Raw genomic sequence first — 24,434 nt, forward strand, 5'->3', positions numbered from 1 at the left:
TTTCCATAAGAAAGATATGCAGCTGTCATTTTTTTGTTTTGCATTTTGACAAGTTCTGGACATTTTATGGTTACCATTGTAAAGCGCTGCCGAATTTGTTGGCGCTATATAAATAATATCATAATAATAATAATTTGCGTGTCTTTTTTACCAACATTGTAACATAGATGGGATGTGCAATGGTCACAGTTGGTGCTATTAATCACAGAATTAAGCCAAACTTCTTTTGTTTAAACACAGCCTCACAATTTATGGTATTAATGCTCATAAAGATACACTTGAAGTTACTTTCCAGTATGTGTAGATAACTATAGTATGTATGTAGTGTATAAATACTGCGTGTGCACTGACAATATGTGTATATGTATTCAAGGACTATCTGTCCGCTGAGAGCCTGTGTGTAGTGGCTGTGTGTGTGTGCGGATGGCTATGTGTGCACGGAGAGCCTGTGTGTAGTGGCAGTGTGTGTGCGGATGAGCCTTTGTGTAGTGGCTGTGTGTGCGCGGAGAGCCTGTGTGTAGTGGCTGTGTGTGCGCGGAGAGCCTGTGTGTAGTGGCTGTGTGCTTCTGAGAGCCTGTGTGTAGTGGCTGTGTGCGCGCTGAGAGTCTGTGTGTAGTGGCTTTGTGCGCGCTGAGAACCTGTGTAGTGGCTGTGTGTACACTGGGAAATTGTGTGATGTAGCTGTGTACATGCTGAGAATCTGTGTAGTGCACCGAGACCACGTGTGTGTAGTGGCTGTGTGTGCACTGAGACGGTGTGTGTTATGGTTTGTCAAAAGTTGTACTTTTTTTTTTAAAAGTCTGTTCCTGATAGGATTTATTTTCTACCAAAACTCTCTTCAGTCAGGGCAGTTGCAGAATATTAATATTTATAGTAAAAGGAAAAATGTTCATATAACAATGAGTTATGATTTTACACAATATTTTGTCATTTATTTAGCTGGGAAGAGGTGTTTTGTCACTTACATTTTTAAGTGTTTGACAGGACAGTTTCATGGCTGTTTGTTACGAAAGGCAGTTCACAAAATAACGTCACCCACGTTCAATATGCGTTCACAATAAAACCCTTTCTTTATTTATGTTACGCATTAAATCATATTAGTTTGTGTTTTTTGTTCTTGTGCTTAAAATAAACCTGTTACTGTGTTACTTTTGGATTGGCGTTTCCCTTTTCCTCTTTTCCTCAGTTTTACTGGAACATGTCATATTCAATTGGTACACTCAAAAATGACAATATGCAGGAATCACATGTTCAAAATTTTATCTGAATTTTGGATCTGCCCATTTCTTTATTAAATGACCCACTTGTAAATATTTTTTTGTGAAATATTTCTAGGAAAAAAATACCGCTGTTTAAATTGGCACTGTTCTTTTGGGGGATAAAGAAAACCTCTTATTGATCATTGCTCTTAGTAAATAAAACACATATATACAATTAGTTGCTTGTTTTGATCTATTTTAACAGGGTTTTTTTTTACTAAAGTGAGTATTTTTGGAAATTCCAGTTTGACTACTATGGCCTTCATTTGAAATTCACTTTGAGTTCCTGACAATTCTCACTTTAGAAAATAATTGTGTAATTGTAACTTTTTTAAAAAGGTGCAGCAGCATCCGGAAGCTTAATGATTTACATGTATATTTTTTGATCTTTAAAATAAAAAAAGGTTTATCTTATGGTGCAAATATTTTCTTTGAGTTTGCATTTATATTGTTTGCTATATCTTTTATAACCATTATAATGCAAAGTGTTCCCTACCTATAAATGTATCCAACACAGAATAGATGTCTTTGTTTTTCAGGTAAGAAGGTTGGACCTCCGGGACCTTTGGGTCCTCCAGGGCCAGCAGGACCTCCCGGACCACCAGGACCTCCAGGAATTCCAGGTATTCCAGGAATACCAGGAACTACTGCAATTGGCCCTCCAGGTCCCCCTGGACCTCCAGGTCCTCAAGGGCCACCTGGAATTCAAGGGCCCACAGGTAGGTGTCTGTGTTGTTATGTAATTTTTTTGGTTAGTGCTAGTAAAAAAAATACTTAATTTTGTTTTTCCATCTTTAGGTGCAACAGACAAAACAGGTCCTAGAGAAACACAGGTTAGTTACCACTTGAAAGTTTTGCGGACAATATTCACAACCCTATTTACTATCTATTTCTCCCTAATCTCTTATAGAATAGTCAATTCATAGCCGCAAGCAATGTTTTAAGTTCAAAGGAGGCGTGACAACTAATTGTTTACCCAACTTCAATACAGATACTGGGACCTTGTCTAATTGATTTGTTTGGGGGTAGTGAGCTGTTAATTGATTTCTAAGGTTTTATCTTCATAACAAAGATATACACCCAAAGGGCTGTGGAATACAGAGCCAGATTTGCCACTTAGGCATATAATTACACAGGCCAGCCCACTGGGGGACCTAGTGCACGAGTCCTTCCCCATAGGAATGCATTGCGGCGAGTCCTTCCCCATAGGAATGCATTGAGTCAGTGCTTTCCAGTGGGATTTTGCTTGACGCTGGGAGTCCTCATGCATTGCGCGAGGACATCCAGCTTCGTTTAATGGAATTAAACTCTGTGAAACTGCAGAAAGCTCCTCTAGCTGGTAGACCGCCACTAGATGCAGTCTTAGCACTGCAATATAAACATTGCAGTTTCTCTAAAACTGCAATGTTTTACATTGCAGGGCTAAGGGAGACCAGGACTCTGACCCTTTATTAAGGAACCCTGACAAAATAATTCCATTAAGCAGTATTTTACCAGCATGAATGGTTTCCCTGATGGTAACAGAGAAACCCCAGTTTTCATTAGATACCATGGGCTCCCCTCTGTCAGCTGTGGCCAGAATGAGTGGCACCATGCTGACATCGGTCAGCGTGGGGCCACTCATTCTAACCTCAGCTGACAGAGGGGAGGCTTGCAGTTGCAACTTGCTGTGAGCCTGTTCACAACAGAGAGACCCAGATATCAATCGATACCTGGCTTTGTCAGCTGGAGCCAAATTTAATGAGCATTACATACAGCCCTTTAAATCAATTGAGTTGGTGGTATTTGTCTGTGTGCAGCTTGGCTGTGGGAGATCTCCCTGCATGCCCACAGATGTTTTTGATCAGTGCTGGAATTTTTCAGATGCCAAACACCAATCACTGTGTAATAGCAATGCAGTTGGTTTTTTTTCAGCAAGAAGGAGATCTCCCTGTCATGCTGAAAACAGCCAGTAGATATCAGTCACCATCCACTTTCTATTGTTTTAGATTAGGATTCCCTTTTCTAAGATCTCTACTGCTATTAGAAGGAAACCATTAGGTTTAAGGTTAGGATTAGGGTCAGCAAGAGAATCCTCTACTAAAATCAACACAGTTAATCCTTCTAACCGTATTGCTAGGGTTATGATTAGTATTATGGTTATACATAGGGTTAGGCATAGGATGAGGATACAGTTTGGGATTAGGGATAGGATTTGAATTGTTAATGCTTTGCAATAGTATACATATGGGGTATTGTATTCAGGAGAATTTTATTACAGTGGCAGACATGAGATTTGAAAAAATAAGCAACAAAAATAAACTTTATATCTAAAAATGAATGGCACAAACCTTTTTGGAAAACAAAATGGTGAAAAATGGCACCTCAATAAAGCTCAAAATATATATATATGTGATTGTCCCTATTGTGTCTACACTTTTAAATGGAATGCATTTATGGAGTTATTTAAATGTGTGAGGTACTAAAATGCACCATAGACCCATCTTCAATTTGCCTTTCTTTTTTTTTTTTTTCTTTTTTTTTTTAAACTACAGTGGGCAAAAAGATTGTAGAGACCAAACATGATATACACTTTCCACAGTGCAAATACAGTCACATCAAATTAAAAAAAAATACATGATGCATGTAATTTTTGTATTTGCACTATGGGGAGGTTTATCGTGGTTGGTCTTACCTGTCTTTTTGGTACCTAGCTATATGCTCTGATAGATTTCAACTTCAAAACCAGAACTGGCACCATGCTGATGAGACCAACAAAGTTGAAAATACAGTCCATAGCTGGTTTTAGGTTATTTGTCTTTTTGGATTATAGTCTATGGTAAGGTTTTAAATTTGTATAAAAGGGCATCTGTAGAAATGCAGTATAAAGTTTGAAACAGGATGGCTGTCTGTGCTCATTTGCATGGAACTCTTGGCTAGTTGACATAAATTCTTAAATTCCTTGCGTGATGACGTAGAAGTGGGCGGTGGTACGCACGCATTCTGAGGCGGGGAGGCTGAACTCGTAATGGAGGATCAACGCGGCGTTCTGTGGCAGCGACAGAAGTAAGGTGCTCCGTTTGCAAGGGTCGTGGGAGTCGCAAGAAGACAAGTCGAGCCCGGTGCAGGAGAGCGAATAAAGTGCTGACAGAGAGCAAACAGACAGAGTGTGATTGTGAGTCCGTGAGTTTGTGGGAGAGTGTACAGATTTACCGGTCCGACCAACGTGAGCGCGAACAGGAGCAACACTCCCGGATGCCTTAAAGTTAAAGGACGCCTAGAAAAATTAACAGCATACAACTGGCTTCAAAGAGAAGGAAAAAGAAGACAAGCTAAGTACTTCCTCTTTCTTTACATAACTATAGAACGGGGGTAGAACGGGAGTAGAACCAAGAGAAGAGATCAAAAGAGGAGAAAAACTGGCATTGAAAATATTGTTTATTATTATTTAGGACGGAATAGGGGAGAGAAAAAGGGGGTAAAGGAAGGGAAAACTTTAAAAAAAAACTTTACTTATCAAATCACAGAGTCAACTAATAAATTAGAATCACCAGAGGAAAAGAGTTAGTTTTGAAAGATCTCAAAAAAAAAGGAGAAAAAGAAAGGAAAAAAAGGGAAAGGAGAAGAAAAGAAATAAGTGAAGAGTGAAACAAAGGCAGAGAGAGCATGGCTACAAAGTCGTCAGGAAAAGCTGCCATTAAAAAAGCAACCAAACAAGATCTACAACAAGGAAAAAAAAAAGCCTCCATAAACTTTTTCTCACCAGGACAGAAACCTAACGAAGAAAAAAATCTTGATATCTCAAATATATACTCATCAAAGGGTGAAGAATCAATTCAAAGCCTGTCCAGTCAAATAGAAAACTATATTACTGCAGATTTTCTAAAACAGTGCTTAGAGGAGCAATTGGTAGCAATAACAGTTGAATTTAATAAAAATACAGCCGAGACAAAAAAACAATTTTTAGAAATATTGGAACAACTAAAGCAAAGCGAAGATAAAATCACTGCTTTAGAATTTGAAAGCAGAACATACAAAGAACAAAATGATCAGCTGAATAAGCAAGTGAGACAAATAGAAGAAAAACTAGGAGACTTAGAAGACCGGTCAAGAAGAAATAATTTGAGATTAAGAAATGTCTCAGAAGCAGTAACACAAGATAAAATACCTGAGTATTTGGATACTCTATGGGCAACACTCAATTTAGATTTGCTGACCCTAAATACCAAAATGGAGAGATATCATCGTTTAAACAAACCTAGAACAGCTCCGCAACAATCACCGCGAGATATAATAATCCATTTTCAGTCCTTCCAGTTTAAAGAAGCAATATTATATGCATTTAGAAAAAAACAGATTAATACAGAAAAGTTTGGTGATATCAAGATATTTCAGGACTTATCTTTCTACACTAGACAACAAAGAAAGAAATTCATGTCAGTTACAAATACACTAAGAAATTCAAATATCAAATACTCCTGGATCTACCCCTGTAAAATAAAAATTATCACAGAAGGAATAACTGAGATATTCACGACTCCATCCCAGATTGAAGAATGGATAAAGAAGAAAGAGAAATAACTTAATAAAGAAGGCAAGAAGAAGAAAAAAAAGGGAAGAGAGATGAGGGGGAGCGAGAGGGAAGAAGAGGGAAGAAGGAAGCTGCTGGAGATCATCAGAAGAAGAAAAAAATTAGTTGACCCAAAGACATTTAGAAACTTTTAAAGGACGCTGAAATATATAAAAACAAAATATTTAAAAGCACAGAATAGACTGTACTCAAAAGGAAGAAAGCAACTAGAAGAAAAAGGGGAAAAAAAGAAAAAAAAACTTCTGGACTTAAACCTCTCTTCTTTTTTTTTAAGTGGGGAAAAGCACATGATATTAAGTAGGATATATTAAAATTTAAGAAGAATGGCGCACTCAGAAACACAACTTGCACACTGACAGAAAGAAATAAAATGAATGATAGAAATATTGTGATATACACAGGGATAGCATAAGATGGAATCCACAGTTAAAAGGGAAAAGCGAAGGGAGGGAAAAGTAAAGGGAAGAGAAATTATAAATGGTCACTTTTTTTTTTTTTTTAAAGTAAGATTTAGGCAAAGTAACTCACACGATATTAAATAAGAAACAGTAAAGTCAATGAAGAGGAAATGGAACACTCAGATATATAATCTGCATAATAAATTAGAAAGAATTAAAATACTCAAGGCACTTTAAATCACAAAAGAGGTGTACCAATTAAAAGAGTACTGAAACACAATATAAGGTGGAGAGGAGAGGGGAAAGAAAAAAAAAAAAAGGGAATGAGAGATGTGAAAATTAAATGTATATAGGAGAGGGAAGGAGAGGGGATTGGGAATAGAAGAGAAGTATAGCAATATAGAAGTGTTGTTTTGTTTAAAAGCTATAAGAACAACAGCGAAAAATTAAAAGGGTCTAAACGACTAAAAGAAATAAAGAGATGAGTTTTTCCAGATTAGTAGGAAAATAAGGTAAAAGGGGGAAATAGAAAATAATCTAGTAAGAAAAAGTAAGATAATCTCCAGAGTATTTTTTCTTTTATTTTTTTTTAATTTTTTTATTTTTTCTCCCTCACCCTCTTTCGACCCCTTATCCCTCTCATCAAGGAAAAAAGCAGAGTAAAAGTAAATACTTTAGAGAGTAGTAGGAAGAGAGGGAGTGATGAGTGTTGAGAAGAGAGAGGAAAAGGGAAAATGAAAAGTCTCAGGTGGGTTCCTCCAAACCCGAGAAACAGCCTCCCCTGCTGTAACCTGGAAAAGGTTATTAGTGGATAGTAAGATCCACTTAAAAAAGTGTTTTTTGACTCTTTTTAGAGTCTTGGAATGAGTGGAAATATACTCCAAGTGCTGAAGATACTTGTAGATATTTTAGTTATGTATTGTAATGTCAAGTGTTTGTCAAGTGTTTGTATTGTATTGTATTGTTCACGAGAGCTCAGTAGGTTAATTAAAACAAAAAAATCTTCGGAAAATGGTTAAAATAATTACGTTAAATATTCAAGGTTTAAATATCCCCCAAAAAAGACAAGCTTTCCAAGATTACTTAAAAAAAGAACAGGTTCAAATTGCCATGATCCAAGAGACACACTGGCGTAAACAGGATGAAAAACGATGGAATAGCAGGTCCTTCCCCTTAAAAATTTGTTCCTCTAGAGAGGAGGGAAAAAAAGGAGGAGTAGCAATATTTTTTGCAAAAGATCTAAAAATAAACATAAAATACATGGAAACAGACTTGGAGGGGAGATATATTATTTTAGTAGTCATAATAGAAGATGAACTTTTCACCCTAATCAATGTATACTTGCCTAATAAAAATCCCGTAAGCCTATTGAGAAAAATAGTAAATAAGGCTGAGAAAGTAGCAGTGGGAATAAAGATATATGCAGGAGACTTTAATAGTATACAAGATCCATCATTAGATAAGTTCTCTGGAAAAAAAAATAATAATTGGGATAAACAAGTATTAAAAAACGCAAGGAACTTTAGTAATGTGATAAAAAGAGAAGGTCTATTTGATATATGGAGACTTAACAATCCCACAGTAAAAGAGTTTACATTTTATTCCTGGCCCCACGATTCGTATTCTAGAATAGATCTTATTTTTGGGAATTTAAAACTGATAGAAAGAATACATAAAATAGAAAATAAAACAGTAATATGGTCAGACCACAATAGCGTGTGCCTGGAATTAAAAAGCAATAGATCTAAGTGCTGTAAGTATACAACCTGGAGGTTAGATGAATCAATACTGGCAGAAAAAGAATATAAAGACTATATAGATAAAATGACTACTTGCTATTTTGAAGAAAATAATAACGGACAAGTGGAGAATGATACTTTATGGTGCTCATTTAAGGCAGTAATAAGGGGACATTGTATAATGCTCAATAAATTAAAGAGGAAAAAAAAAGGTGTAAATGTACAAGATCTCTATATTGAATTATATAATTTAAATAAAATAAACAATGTAAAACCAAGAAAGGAGAATCAACTAAAAATAGAGAAGATTAAATCCGAGATACAGGAAAAAATTTATGAAAAAATTAAAATAAATATGCATAAACTTAAAATTAAATATTATCATAAATCCAATAGAGCAGACAAAATCATGTCGAATATGTTGAAAAAAAAAAATACATCAAATAAGGTTGACAAAATAATAACTAATGATATCATCTCCCTTCTTCCAGAACACATAGGGAAAGCATTCAATGAGTATTATGCCAACCTATATAGTCAATCAACAATCACTTCTTCAGAAAAAATAAAAAGATATATTAAAACAGCAAAATTGAATAAAATAACAGAAATACAAGTAAAAAAGTTAAATAAAGAAATTACAGAAGAAGAGATCAATATAATAATAGATAGATTAGAAACCTACAAAACCCCAGGCCCAGATGGATTTGGAAACAAATTTTATAAAGTAATGAAATCACAACTGATAGGTCATTTAAAAAACACCTTTAATACTGCAGTTAAAAAGGGCAGATTCCCAGAAGAAATGCTCAAAGCAAACATTCTACCTATATTGAAACCAGGGAAAGACCCAACAAAAGTACAGAGCTATCGGCCAATATCATTAATAAATGTAGATGTAAAGATATTCTCTTCTATTTTGGCCAGTAGATTAAAAGAAATAATAAATCAAATCATTCATCCTGACCAAACAGGTTTTGTCCCAGACAGAATGTCAAGCAATAACATCAGACGTCTGATAGATGCACTAGATACATCAAAGCGTAAAAAAAGTCCCATGCTGATCCTGTCTTTAGATGCCGAGAAAGCCTTTGACAGGGTCAGCTGGGACTTTATGAAGCTTACCTTAGAAGAAATGGGCATACAGGGATGGCTGTTTGACGCAATTTTGGCGCTATATAAAGATCCAATGGCGAGAACAATTGGCCCGGGCATATGCGCAGACTGGTTCAAACTGAACAACGGAACCAGACAAGGCTGTCCACTGTCTCCCCTATTGTTTATATTGACAATAGAAGTATTAGCTAATAGAATTAGAAACAACGAAAACATCAAGGGATATACAGTAGGACAGAGAGAATTGAAAATTTCCCTTTATGCTGATGACACCATTCTTTTTCTAAATAACCCGTCAACATCAATAGCAAACGCAATGGCGGAAATTGAAATGTATAGTTCAGTATCAAATTACAAATTGAATAAAACAAAATCAATAGCTATATACAATAATATATCAAGTCAAGAAATAGATCTTTACCAAAAAACCTATAACTTTATAAAAGCTAAAACGTTCTCATATTTAGGAATAAAAATATGTAAAAATCCAAAAAATATTATGCGAACAAACTTTATGGACCTCTTAAAAGAAACTAATAAGAATTTGAAAGAATGGAGAAAAATAGAAGTATCTTGGGGAGGAAGAATTAACATCTTGAAATCATACGTTCTACCAAAATGGATTTACATTTTTAGAATGATTCCTTTAAGCATCCCGAATGAATGGCTGACAATGGTCAATACTTCCTTTTCTAGTTTCGTATGGCAAGGAAAGAAACCCAGAATTAAAAATGGAATATTATCAAAAGGACTAAAGAAGGGAGGTTTGGGATATCCAAATATAAGAAAATATTATGAAGCAGGGATCATAATGCATGCCATGACTACCCAGATAAATCAAAATAAAGAGGAAATATGGTGGTGGTCAGAAATAGAATCAAGTCAATTAAGCGACTCCCTAAGCCTAGTCTGGAAGAATAAAAAAGACAACTTCTTTAGATCATATATTCTAGACCAGATTATTCCAGTCTGGCAAAAGATAAGGAAGAAAATTGATTTAACCAATAAAATATTTGATTTCCAAACAATAGACATAATAGAAGCAAGTATATTTATTTTATTTATTTATTTATTTATTATTGCCATTTATATAGCGCCAACAGATTCCGTAGCGCTTTACAATATTATGAGAGGGGGATTTAACTATAAATAGGACAGTTACAAATAAACTTACAGGAACAATAGGTTGAAGAGGACCCTGCTCAAACGAGCTTACATTCTATAGGAGGTGGGGTGTAAAACACATTAGGACAGGAATTTACAATCAAATAAGGTGGGCTGCCCTTTTGGAGAGGGCAAGAGACAGGTATGTGAGGTAAGGGTTAGTCTTGGAGGCCATAAGCTTTCCTAAAGAGATGGGTTTTAAGGCACTTCTTAAAAGATGCAAGACTAGGGGAGAGTCTGATGGCGGTAGGCAGGCTATTCCATAGGAAGGGAGCCGCCCGCGAGAAGTCCTGCAAGCGCGAGTTGGCCGTACGAGTGCGGACAACGGACAGGAGGTGGTCACGGGCAGAACGGAGAGACCGAGAAGGGACATACCTATGGATCTGTGAGGAGATATAAGAGGGGCTAGAGTTGTTCAGTGCTTTATAGGTGTGAGTTAGTACTTTGAATTGACTCCTATAGCATACAGGAAGCCAATGTAAGGACTGGCAGAGGGGTGAGGTGTGAGAGAAACGACTAGAGAGGAAAATCAATCTAGCAGCAGCATTCATTACGGACTGTAAGGGTGCAGTACGGCTATTGGGGAGACCAATCAGGAGAGGGTTACAATAATCCATGCGGGAAATTACTAGAGCATGGACAAGCTCCTTGGTAGTATCTGGTGCAAGAAAGGGGCGGATGCGGGCTATGTTTTTAAGATGGAATCTACAGGATTTGGCAACATGCTGGATGTGAGGCTCAAAGGTGAGACCAGAGTCAAGTATGACGCCAAGACAGCGCGCTTGCAAGGATGGACTGATGTTGGTACCACAAACTTGGAGGGAGAGCGAAAGAGGAGGATCAGTATTAGGAGGAGGAAAGACAAGGAGCTCAGTTTTTGAGAGATTGAGTTTCAGAAAGCGGGAGGACATCCAGTCAGAGATGGAAGAAAGGCAAGCAGTGACACGTTGCAGGACGGCAGGGGAGAGGTCCGGGGAGGAGAGATATAGCTGGGTGTCATCAGCGTACAGGTGGTAGTGAAATCCAAAAGAGGTAATACGTTTGCCAAGAGAGGCAGTATAAAGAGAAAATAGAAGGGGACCAAGGACGGAGCCTTGGGGAACTCCAACTGAGACAGGGCAAGGGGAGGAGGTATCATTAGAAAAGGAGACACTGAATGAGCGTTGGGAGAGATAAGAGGAAAACCATGAGAGGACAGAGTCACAGAGACCAAGCGATTGAAGAGTTTGAAGAAGGAGAGCATGATCAACGGTGTATAGAGAACATCTCCTTAAAAACATGGAAGGAAAAGGGAATAAATACAATAAAAGAACTGATTAAGGAGGGCAAAATTAAACCATATAAAACCATATAAAATATTGATAGAAGAGTTTAAGGTTCCTGTAAATGAAGTATATACCTATCTTAGAGTAAAACACTTTCTGGAGAAAGCTGAGATAGTAAAAGATGGTAAGATGTATGAAATTTTAAAACCAATGTTACATCAGAATAAAAAAAAGCAAATGTTCTCTAGGTGTGTTAGAATGTTGGAACAAAAGGAGGACTTAGCCCTCCCCAATGCTATAAAAAAATGGAACATGGAACTAAAAATAAATATAGAAGTAAATGAATGGTTACTTAATATACAAAAAATCAGTAAATTTGTCCACTCCTTTATATTAATAGAAACACACTTTAAGTTAGTTAACAAATGGTATATGACTCCAACTAAAATAGCTAAATTTGATTCATTCAAGGATGTGAAATGCTGGAGGTGCAGAGAGGAAAAAGGAGACTACATTCATATGTGGTGGTCCTGTAGACAAGTGACTGCTGTTTGGCAGTGGGCTCAACTTATCATCCACACACTTTGTGGTGTTGAAATACCTCTAAAACCAGAAACAATGCTATTACATTATCAATGGCCAAAATTAAACAAAATAAATCAATTTTTAACTATTCATTGCTTAATAGCATGTAAAATAATAATAGCTAGAAATTGGAAGGGAAACACCGTCTTCAATATAAAGTTGATAATAATACAGATGATCTATCAAATTAAGATGGAAAAGGATCACTGCAGGATCCTGGATGATAATTTGAGCCTATGGTCAACTTGGGAAGAAAAACTAATACAAATGTAAAGGTAATGAGATTACCATCCGCAAAAAGTAACTAGAAATTGGAAGTATGATGAGCTCTCGTGAGGGAGGGGGGGAAGTCTTTGTGTCTATGTGTATGAATATTATTTATAGATATTGTGTATGAATGTTTTTATGTACTTTTTTGTAAAAGATTTATGGTGATAAACCCAATAAAAAGACTATAAAAAAAAAAAAAATTCCTATACCGACGAAGGACTTCTTAAGAGATGCAGCTGATGAATGACCGTAATTAATGTATAATAGGCGGTTGAGATGATTGTTTGTGATTGTTTTTTTTTTTTTAGACTTTTTGGGTTTTTTATGCTTGCAACGTTATTAATCCCTTAGTGACCAAGGACGTATCAGGTACGTCCTATTTTCTTAATATCCTCTTTAGTTACTAAGTGTTTATGAGGTCAGAAAAGTTAATTTAAATGTAGAAATCCAAACTGCACTATTTACCTCTCTACAGAAACTTAGCACCTTCTTCTTTACTCTATGTTAAAGGAATAGTCAGGGCCTTAACTAGTGGTTATGGTGCAAAGAGTGCCCTGATACACTTTCCCCATTACAAGGAGTCAAACTATTTTAGAACAGTTTGACTTTGTACCTGGGGTCTGGTGGGTGTCGCTCCCTGCCTTTACTACTTCCTGTGTAGTACCGGAAGCTCCTAGGCAGCACCAGCACTGCTGGGCTTAGCTCAGATTGAGAGCATCTCTCCATGGGAAGCAGTGGAGGCAGGGAGAAGTGTTTGGGAGACCCAGGTAAGAAGTCAATCAATTTTACAACATTTTGACTACTCACATTAGGAGGGGCATCATAATAACTACAGCGTGCTATAATGGTTAAGGTGCTTTGAGTATTCCTTTAATCATTATTAGAAGCTCTGCCCTGTCAGTCAGCAGGACATTTCACTGAAATTCCAAAGCAGTCAGTTTATATCATTAGACAAAGGTAAGACTATTTTTGTCCTATGGTAAAGCTGTAGTGTGACAAAACTTGACAAAAGCCGGATCCTCCACAGACGTCAATGTTGTACTCCTATGTCTCCTGGGAGATTTACCAGCGGCTGAAGATGGCAACACCCAACGAAGACTGCTTCAGGTAAGTATATCTATCCTCCACTGTACCCTGAGGCCTCCACATTCCAAATGAAGATGTCACCTTGATGACAGAGAGGTGACATAGCCTATTTATTTAATGGTATAATTTCTAGAAAAGCGACAGTTCCTCTTTAAAACATTTTATTTGTGTGTCAGATTATTTATCTGTTGAAATCTAATTCAGTACAAAGGTCAATAATTTATTCCCAATTATCTAAAATCTCGATGAACTCTTGACTTAAACAATATTAAAGGTACATTTAAGAGTTGAGAATGCAAACTTTCTCCTCAATGCTCTTTGTAGCTGAGCATTGGGGACCTGATGCGCAAGAGCAGTTAGTGCCACTCACACATCCAAGCTCATCTATAGGAAAGCTTTGAATCAATGCTTTCCTATAGGGACTTCTGCATTACATGAGAGAATTACTTGGTCAGTGCTGCGGGAGTGCCTCTAGTGGCTTTCAGTATGACAATCAATAGAGGTGGACTTAACCCTGCAATGTGAACATTGCAGTTTCTAAATAAATAAATAAAAGCCCACTTCACCCAGGCAACTTCAATGAGATGACGTGGTTTGAGTGACTTTAGTGGTCCATTAATTTTCTTTTTTTTTTTTTTTTTATTCTTTATTTTTATTGTGCAGGTAGGTACATGACATTTCCATACGCCACAACAGCGTTCATATAGATATGCATACAGACTTATTCGTGGCATTAGTATGTGCACATTTTTTTTTTTCTTACAGTCGAGTTTTTACAGAGGCAAAATAAACAATGGGAAAGTGTAGCTTAATTTCTGTTTCTATCTAACGGACAGTTTTTAATGATTTTGCACCTAGCTTGACTCACTAAAGGTACATCTGTTTACGCCTTAGCTGTTCGTTTATTAAATGTTTGCATATAACAGTCGCTGATTTTTAGCTTTTGAAAGGTGAATATACTATCTACTAAACAGTAACATATTAAAGCACATAGCGTAACATATTAAAAGTGCTAGATCTGTGTGTTTGGTATAACATCCTGTTCTTTGTGGCTTGACAGGTGAGAACTGGCTTATCTACACAGATAAAACATATTCATAACGTTGGGTACAGAAGATATAGCTGGTAGAGGTATTTTGGCATTGTGCCTTTTTATGGTAAGAAGTGGCAAGACATCTTTCTAGGCAGGATTATGAGTGAGCCTACTTCGGAAGTTCTGGGAGTTCTGGGCTAGTAGCTAGATATGTAAGAACTGGCTTATTCACATAGGTAAAACATGCAGAGGTCGGTAGTTACTACGGATATAGCCAGTAGAGATATTTTTCATGTGAATTCTAGAGTGGTGGTTCTAGTGTGTAGGGCGTTGAAAGTGTGTCTTAAGGGGTTGTCTGTCTGTGCCTGCCATAGAAACGCTCTGTAACCCTGAGCTCAGCGGCGGGGGGAGAAGGGGTTGGCAGTACCTGGCGCCCCGTATTCCACAAGGTGGGTCAAGAGTGTCGTACTGGCAGAGACTCACAGGTAGTAAATCATAACTCAAAACTTATAATAGATAAAACCGTTAAACTATATACAGTCTCGATCCATGGTGTGCCATGGAGACAGAAGGGTAAAGTCCCGATATGAGGCCTGTGGACTCAGGTTGCGCTGGTCGCCTGCGCGTTCTGTGCGGCCTGTCGAGGGACGAAGGTGGTGACTTTCGCCGGGTTCCATCTATGTGCCGCCGGCTCAGCCCGATGGGGTGCTTGTGGCTGTAGGTTAGTCTGTGGAAGGCCCAAAATTCCCAGTAGTGCAACCGCATCCTGGGTAGAGTGAACAAAGTGTGGGGTGTCTGCATGGAGGATCAATAGGGTCTGCGAGGGATGCCACCGGTATTGGACATTATGCTCCCGTAGCAGGGTGGTAAAAGGCTGCAGGGTTCTCCTCCATTGCAGTGTAGGGCCTGACATGTCAGCGTAACAGGATAGTGCCAGGTTTTCGAATTTGTGAGTTCCTTGTATAGCGGCCTGGACTGCCATTTTGTCTTTTATCATTTGAAATTGAACCACCAGGTCCCTGGGTGCTGCGGTCGGCGCCTTCCGTGGTTTAGGTATTCGGAACATTCCTGTGAGGGTTGCGTTTTTGGCCTGTCGTGGCGTAAGTAGGGAGGCCATCAGTCTTCGTACAAAGTGCGGGACCTCCGCCTCTGAAATGTCTTCGGGGATTCCCCTCAGTTTGAGGTTTTTGCTGCGTCTTCTGTCTTCCAGGTCTATAAAGCGCAGGTCCGTGTCGGCCTGTTGTTTTTTGAGGACCTTGACCTCTCGTTCGAGGGCCGCAATCTTTTGGGAGTGTGTATCTGCGGCAGCTTCCACCACTCCCAGCCTGCCCACCAGCCCCGTGAGATCGGCCCGGAGTGAGGCCACGTCTGCCTGGATCGTTTGTTTCAGGTCGGTGAGCATGTCACGTAGAGCCGCTTCTGTCACCGGGGTCGAGTCGGCGCCCCGAGTAGCGGGCTGAGGGTAGTGGCGGTGTTCAGACTCAGTGGATAGTCGTCTGAGGAGTCTGAATAATCTGTGAAGTCGGCCGCCATTTTGGGCCCTTGCGCTCCACACGCTTGGCGGAGCATGTCTCCGATATTCATACTGTGCCCGGGTTTGTCCGGTTTCTGTTTCTTTAGTTTGCGCCCCATGGTGGTCAGGGCTTGGTCCATTAATTTTCAAGTGCTAACATCTGAGAACAACCTAAGGTCTACAACCTAACTTAAAATTCAGACTTTTATATAAATGTAAAAAATAAAATAAAATTAAACCATTTGCCTTATATTTAACCTTCACATAACTTAATAAGCTTAACCCGCTTTTATGGCATTGCATTGCATATGGCCATTGTGGGCTTCCTGACTAAGATTTCACTACTACACTGGTATTTTGCTGATTCTAGAATCTCATTGAAACAATGTGTGTATGAGTAAACCACACTCAACATTGAGAGTTTTCTAGGATCTCTTGTGAGAAAGTTTTTAAAGGGGAACTGCATCTGGGAGGTTTCTGACAATATGGAGTCAAATAACCATGGACATCAGACTAATCTGTATCCTCTGTAATAAGTATTGAATTCTTTATTTCACATTTTCTCAAGAGGAGTGGAGTTTGCGACAAGTAGGGTGCAGAGCCTATCATATTTATTCTTTGGAGCCTAAATCTAAAGAATCTGAGATATTACCATAATCAAATTGTTTTATCAACCTCTTGATACCAACCAAAGCTATTTAAAGGGACACTATAAGCTCCAAAACAACTTTATCTTAGTGAAGCAGTTTTGGTGTATAGAACATGCCCCTGCAGTCTCACTTCTCAATTCTCTGCCATTTAGGCTTTAAATCACTTTGTATATTTAACCCCTTGCATGTAACTAGCCATCCTAAACACTTCCTGGAAAGTAAGATCTAGTGTTTACACTTTATTGACATTCTGTTTAATTTAGAGTGTCTTATCTCCTGCACTGTTAATAGCTTGCTGGGACATGGCAGGAGCCTCTTGTGTGTGATTGAAGTTCACTTTACAGAGCAGAAGATAACCTTTAGCATCTGATTGAAAACAAAACCATGTTTTGTTTTTCATGCTAGCTGTAAGAGTCAGCCATGGGAGGTGTGGCTTGGGTGGCAGCATGAACAGAAAAAAAAGTGACAAAAGATGTAAAATATGCCCAGAATTGACATTAGGCAGCCCAGAACAGAGTTCTTGAATATCAATGTCACAACTATCCCCCAACACACAGTTACAAATGTCTCAATATGAGCAGTATTTCAAGTTGAAACACTGCACATACTGACTTCTACCACCATGATCACTTAAGTTCACTGGTTGGTGGTTGCAGAAACCCTTTAATTATAATGAAACAAAAATAAATTGTCATCTCTGATAAATTAACTCCAGAGGCATATTTTGGGGTGGTTCCAGACTTTCATTAATTACTGTGCTCGGAGAGATATTTTAATGGTAAATGGAAGTAGTTGTGTGTGCTATGAAGTCAAAACCACAGCTAGAATATGAAACGTGACCTGCTTTTTGAGGGAAATGAATTTGAAGATATTAATGTATCTCATTGTGATTGTAAAGCCATGGTAGGAAATAAAGTACAGCACATCCTGATTGGTAAATGTCCTCACCCAAGGGTTTTATAACCAGCTATCAGCGTCTTTATAAAGTGAGTGCTATAAAATATATATGCATAGGTTATTTCATTACAGTCCTCAATCAGATTAAAATTTTAATTAGCTAACTGTATATGGCACAAATATTTAGTTGTATGTGTGTAAGTTGAAATCTTGGGAGTTCATTCAGTCTTTCATCCTGCAGAAGTTGATGAAGGACCAAATAGTATGGCAATAGTATGTACTTCAGTCACATTGTTATTCCTTATATATAGCTGGAAATCTCAGGTTGGTCATTCTGCACTCAATGTAAGGGTAAACTGAATGTGTATAACCCGTTAACTTTTAATTTCTTATGCTTCTTTCTCTGTATTCTTCTCGTTGCAGCCAGCTGTTGTTCACCTACAGGGTCAAGGATCTGCAATCCAAGTAAAAAATGGTAAGAATCCAAGGAAGGGTGTGTGTGTCTGTGTGTGTGTTTGTGCACATGTATATAGACATTTGTGTGTGAGTATATATACACCCACACAAAATTATCTGCCTATCTCCACATGCAAATGAGCACTGAACGGAATCATGTTTTCAAGTTGTTTTATACAAAGCTTTTTTTTCTTTTTCTAATTTATTTATTATAAAGAAAGGCTTGGGTTGTGACCGTGCATGTTCTTAATTTTCAGTTTTGTCAGCATAGTGCTGTTTCAGGCATAGGTCTTTCTGTCGGTATATACTAATATGTTTTGCTGAAACCCAACACAATAAAACTCCTCACAGATTTATTCATAATTTACTGTGTGCATTGGGGAAGGTCCAAAGAAATCATGTTTCCACAACTGTCCTAGAAGTCCCATATGTATAGACACAGCGAGTTTATTAGTGATTAGACGTTAAGTTGTTTTATTTGCATAACTTCAAAACCCAAAAGAAATACGGATTTCATTCATAAGGAAGGTTATTTAAAATAGAACTAACCTCTGCCACAGTATGTGGTGAAACGAGCGCAAACATTAATGTTTCTAGTCATAATTATTGTCTGCCACAAGATGGAGATATCGGACCACAAATGAGCCGAGGACATAATAAAGTATCACTTTTTTTTTTTTTTACATTTTAATGTCTTCTTTTTTTTTTTAAATTAGTACTGCACTTCTTACAGTGTAGCAGACTCCGTTTAACCCCTTAAGGACCAAACTTCTGGAATAAAAGGGAATCATGACATGTCACACATGTCATGTGTCCTTAAGGGGTTAAGTGACACAGCTTGTTTAGTTGTGATTAGACGGCAATTAAAAGGGTTATTCGTTATAATTCTGTTTCACTGTGTGTATAATTAGATACTTGAACCATATATTATGCCATTGAGGTGTTCTGGAGATATCATCATAAACCACGAGACAAAACATCAAGTGGTTTATAAATATTTCCAGAAACAGATTTCCCAGTGCTGCCCTTAAAGTAAAGTCCTCCCCTTAACCTCTACACTACCCCAACACACTACACTACACATTAAGCTCAATGTTTCTGTAACGCACTACAAAATCACTAAACCCAATAGTACCCGAATATTAATCCTTATTATTATTATTATTATTATTATTGCCATTTATATAGCGCCAACAGATTCCGTAGCGCTTTACAATATTATGAGAGGGGGATTTAACTATAAATAGGACAATTACAAATAAACTTACAGGAACAATAGGTTGAAGAGGACCCTGCTCAAACAAGCTTACATTCTATAGGAGGTGGGGTGTAAAACACATTAGGACAGGAATTTACAATCAAATAAGGTGGGCTGCCCTTTAGGAGAGGGCAAGAGACAGGTATGTGAGGTAAGGGTTAGTCTTGGAGGCCATAAGCTTTCCTAAAGAGATGGGTTTTAAGGCACTTCTTAAAAGATGCAAGACTAGGGGAGAGTCTGATGGCGGGTCCTTAACACCTACATGACCTAACCTAAAATATTATGGAATATAAAAGGTACATAACGGTGAATATTGTTATAGGAAAATAATGCTATCTTCGATATATTTATAAACCACTTGACCATCTTATTAAGGGGTTTCCAGAACTCCTCAATGGCATCATTTCCCAATAGTGCCAAATTACTGAAACATGCTATTAGCTAAAATGAGATTTATTTCCTGTATTAAGCCACTAAATAAACACAGTCTACTTAATTGTAAATAGTACTATTGATGCATTTTGTTGGCATTTTAGTTTTGTTCCCTACTCCTTTGTGGTCCCATAGACTGTCTACTGGTAGATGTGTTTTATGGTTATGAATGTGTACATGCTATTTGAATTTTTTCGTGGTATTATAGCCCCATCTTGTGGCAGATACATTTGCAATCGTATACAAATTGATTACATTTTAAATATCCTTTAGTCCACTATTAAACCTTTATGTTTGGATTCTGATTTAACAATCCAATTTAATGGAGAAATATAAACCAACGCATTTTGTATGCTAGATCAGCAGCTAGGATTTAAAGCTCTCTGATCCTTCTTACTGAATAATATACACAGTTGCATTTTAAGTTTGTTTCACGACCTCTGGTGAAACCATTCACCATTAGATATCCTCTAAACTTATTAACTTTCATACAATGTTAATAAAAGCATAAGGTACAGAGTTTAAATTGTTTTATTGCTGTTCTGTCATTGATAACGTACTGAGTGACTACCATTCTCTCACGCTGAGATCTTTCAGGTGGAATCCTTCATGACTGGTCCCGGACTGCCATGAATCATAGGGTGTTTAAGCTTCACACCCGTAGCGGAGAATTGGAGGTGCTTGTGGATGGTACCTACCTCATCTATAGTCAGGTAGAAGTGAGTACGGTCTTGGGCCTAGCTCCTGATTTCCAACATTACTATTCACGTCAGCTGTTGTAACATTTTATCAGGCATCTTGCACGTGAGGTAACTGTAAAAAATTAATGCATGCTATGAGTGTTGTGACGTGACAATCGTTGTTGCTTTTGTTAAAAAAAAAAGTAATAACTAGGGATATTTTTGTTGATTTATCAATATGAAATATGTTTGATTCCATCAAGTAGACCACAAAAAGATATTGCACACTATAACCACTTATAAGAATTATATAAATGAGTTTATTCAACCAGAAAAGGTTTACATACAAAAAAAAACCCACAAAGTGACCATAAATAGGCAAAATAAATAAACGATAATAATTACCAACATTCCACAAGCCTACTGGGACAGAAACAAGAGCCACCAATACCCCCATCATTTTGGCACCTACTGGCTGCCTTTTTCAAGGGTGTTTCCATCAAGTATAAACAAAAATTTTTTTTTTTTTTTTTTTAAATCTTCATTCAAATTTAACTTTTTTAAGTTGGCACTTTTAGGATTTAAAACTAGTATTATTTATGTTGTTCACTTTAATCGATTTCCTTAAAGAGCCACTCCACACCCATAAAGCACTTCAGCTTGCACGAGCGCAAAAATTCAGAGGATTCCCAATGAGAAGCCTCTGCGCTTATTCCTCCCTGAAGACACATTTATTCTCTTCTGAGGAAAAAATGGTGAGGGCTTGCAAAGGCAACTGACACTTTTGCAGCCTTTTTAGGATCTACCCAAAATGAATACATGCATGAAAAATGCAAGACCATATTCATTGGGGTTATATCTACTAAACAGTGAGTGGGCTTTGTTTTATGAAGGGGAAAAAAGTCTGAAGTGGTCCTTTAATCAATGTTGAAAATCGTGTTTCTCTGACCTGCTCCATGTCATTCATGCCTATAGTACACTAAGCACAAGGCTGTAATGGGTGCATAAAATAAGGAAAATATATACTGTAATAAGTATATTGTACCATCTTCCAAATAGTTGAGCGATAACCTTAACAGTGGAAACATTAGTCTACAGCAGTGTTTTTTGTTTTTTTGACATAGCATAAACCTTTTAATTAGCAGAGCACAATGTTTTCTTTTTTGGCAAATTATTTTTTGGGGTATGTATATACCGTATATACTCGAGTATAAGCAGAGTTTTTCAGCACATTTTTTGTGCTGAAAAACCCCAACTCGGCTTATACTCGAGTCATAGTCTGTATTATGGCAATTTGCATTGCCATAATACAGACTGGGGGAGAGGGGGGCTGGCAGAGCTGTACTTACCTTTCCTGCAGCTCCTGTCAGCTCCCTCCTCCTCCGCGCCGTCCGTTCAGCACCTCGGTCAGCTCCCAGTGTAAGTCTCGCGAGAGCCGTGGCTCTCGCGAGACTTACACTGGGAGCTGACAGAGGGAGCTGCACAGACCGCGCGGAGGAGGAGAGAGCTGACAGGAGCTGCAGGAAAGGTAAGTACAGCTCTGCCAGCCCCCCTCTCCCCCCCACTGAACTACCAATGACACTGGACCACCAGGGAAGGAGCCCCCCTCCCTGCTATGTATCAAGCAGGGAGGGGGGACGAAAAAAAAATATAATTAAAAAAATAATAATAATTAAATAATAATACAAAAAAAAATATTAAAAAAATAAAAATAATAATAATTAATAATATATTAAATGCCCACCCCCACCAACACATACACAAACACACACTGCATCACACACACTCACACTTCATTCATATACACACTGCACTCACACACACACAATGCACTCACACACACACAATGCACTCACACACACACTGCACTCACACACACACTGCATTCATACACACACTGCATTCATACACACACTGCATTCATACACACACTGCACTCACACACACTGCACTCACACACACTGCACTCACACACACTGCACTCACACACACTGCACTCACACACACTGCACTCACACACACTGCACTCACACACACTGCACTCATACACTGCACTCACACACACTGCATTCATACACACACTGCATCCATACACACACTGCATTCATACACACACTGCATCACACACACACTGCATCACACACACTGCATTCATGCACACTGCACTCACACACACTGCATTCATATACACACACTGCACTCACACACACTGCACTCACACACACTGCACTCATTATATACACACACTGGAAATAAATATTCAATTAATATATACGCACACACATTGCACTCATACACATACACACACACTGCACTCATACACGCACTGCACTCATACGCACTGCACTCATACGCACACACTGCATTCATTATATACACACACTGTAAATAAATATTCAATTAATATAATTTTTTTAGGATCTAATTTTATTTAGAAATTTACCAGTAGCTGCTGCATTTCCCACCCTAGTCTTATACTCGAGTCAATAAGTTTTCCCAGTTTTTTGGGGTAAAATTAGGGGCCTCGGCTTATATTCGGGTCGGCTTATACTCGAGTATATACGGTACTAATTTCTACAGATAGTAAACAGATTGTAGTAATTAGGAACAGGTGTACTTCTGTGTGTAGAGTTGGTGTTTGTAGATAATTTAGCATTTTAATTCAGTTGTGTATTTGTGTGTAATGTTTGCATTTGCGTGCAGTGGTGTGTTTAGATGTAGTGTTGGATTTAAATACAGATGTACATTTGTTTGTAGTATTGGTGTTTGAGTGCGTGAACTCAAACTCCAAAATTATATACAGAGGTGTCCTTGTCATGTTTGTGTTTGCATTTTATGTTGCTGTTCGATTGGTGGGATGTCTGCACATACATACTTACACAGATATGTATACACATTAACAAACAGAAACACACATACTGGCACATACACACACTCTGATACACACCTTAATACACATATAAACATTATGATGTGTGTGTATAGTTACAGCCACCCTCCCGTTAGCTTACCTTGTTGGCAGGTGGGTGGCTTGTGTGGAATGCTGCTGGCTGAGTCTGTAGCAGCTCACTCCCCACTGCTGTCTCTCTCCATCCAGCGCAGGGCTCTCTGTCTGAGAGGAAGTGAAGCGCTGTCACTTCCTCAGAGCATCTGATACTACAGGGGAACGTTTAAGTGGAGGGTGACTATAAAGGAACACTTTAGTGTTTTTAATACAAAGATGTATTCCTAACACTAAAGTGTCCCCATTGCCCTCTTTTTTTTTTCCACTTACCTGATTTACGTGCAAAGGTCCCTTGATGCTGAGTCATGCTCCTCTTCCACCACTCAGTCGATGGAGGGGCCCATTCGCCGCACACACATTAGAACTTCCCCATAGAAAAACATTGAAATGCTTTCCTGTGGGATTTTGCTTGATACTGGATGTCCTCATGCAAAGTCAAAAGGAAGTGCCTTGTGGAGCATACAGCCAACAGAGGCAATCTTAGCACTGCTAAGTTACAAAGGGTTGGCCGAATATATCTTGGTATTCATACAGCTTAAGTAAATGTATGTACCTTGTATATGTTTTTATAATGTAACAGCCTTACTGACAAAATTCGGCTATCTTTTAAACCAATCTATAGTTTAAAATACTCATGTTCCAGTCCCTCTACAATCTCACATTTCCATTACCTCCTTTCCAACTAACCGCAAATCTTCTCTTATATCCTCCCAGCGATTCTTGACAGTGCTCTGTCATTTTACAAGCGTGGGAAAATTCCAAAGAACTTTCCCACGCTTGTAAAATGACACAGAGCACTGTGATTGGATGGATTTCAAGCCATCCAATCACAGTGCTCTGTGTCATTTTACAAGCGTGGGAAAATTCCAAAGAACTTTCCCACGCTTGTAAAATGACACAGAGCACTGTGATTGGATGGATTTCAAGCCATCCAATTACAGTGCTCTGTGTCATTTTACAAGCGTGGGAAAATTCCAAAGAACTTTCCCACGCTTGTAAAATGACAAGGAGCACTCTGATTGGCTTAAACCCACCAATCAGAGTGTTCTTAGGCTAATT

General features: G+C 38.1%; 1 protein-coding gene across 4 annotated transcripts in view; it reads left to right on the plus strand.

Annotated features, from left to right (window-relative positions):
- The window catches only part of EDA (ectodysplasin A), a 168,194-nt gene that overhangs the window by 140,162 nt on the left and 3,598 nt on the right, over positions 1–24,434 (plus strand). Inside the window, exons 4-7 of one of the 4 annotated variants that reach the window (XM_063432177.1) lie at positions 1,799–1,978; positions 2,058–2,092; positions 17,969–18,020; positions 20,280–20,410. In XM_063432177.1, the coding sequence (XP_063288247.1) occupies positions 1,799–1,978; positions 2,058–2,092; positions 17,969–18,020; positions 20,280–20,410 (398 nt within the window). The remainder of the gene's footprint in view (positions 1–1,798; positions 1,979–2,057; positions 2,093–17,968; positions 18,021–20,279; positions 20,411–24,434) is intronic. The other 3 variants (XM_063432178.1, XM_063432179.1, XM_063432180.1) reach the window with 3 other exon arrangements.

Source organism: Pelobates fuscus, chromosome 9, assembly GCF_036172605.1.
Source record: "Pelobates fuscus isolate aPelFus1 chromosome 9, aPelFus1.pri, whole genome shotgun sequence".
Classification (NCBI taxonomy): Eukaryota; Metazoa; Chordata; class Amphibia; order Anura; family Pelobatidae; genus Pelobates; species Pelobates fuscus.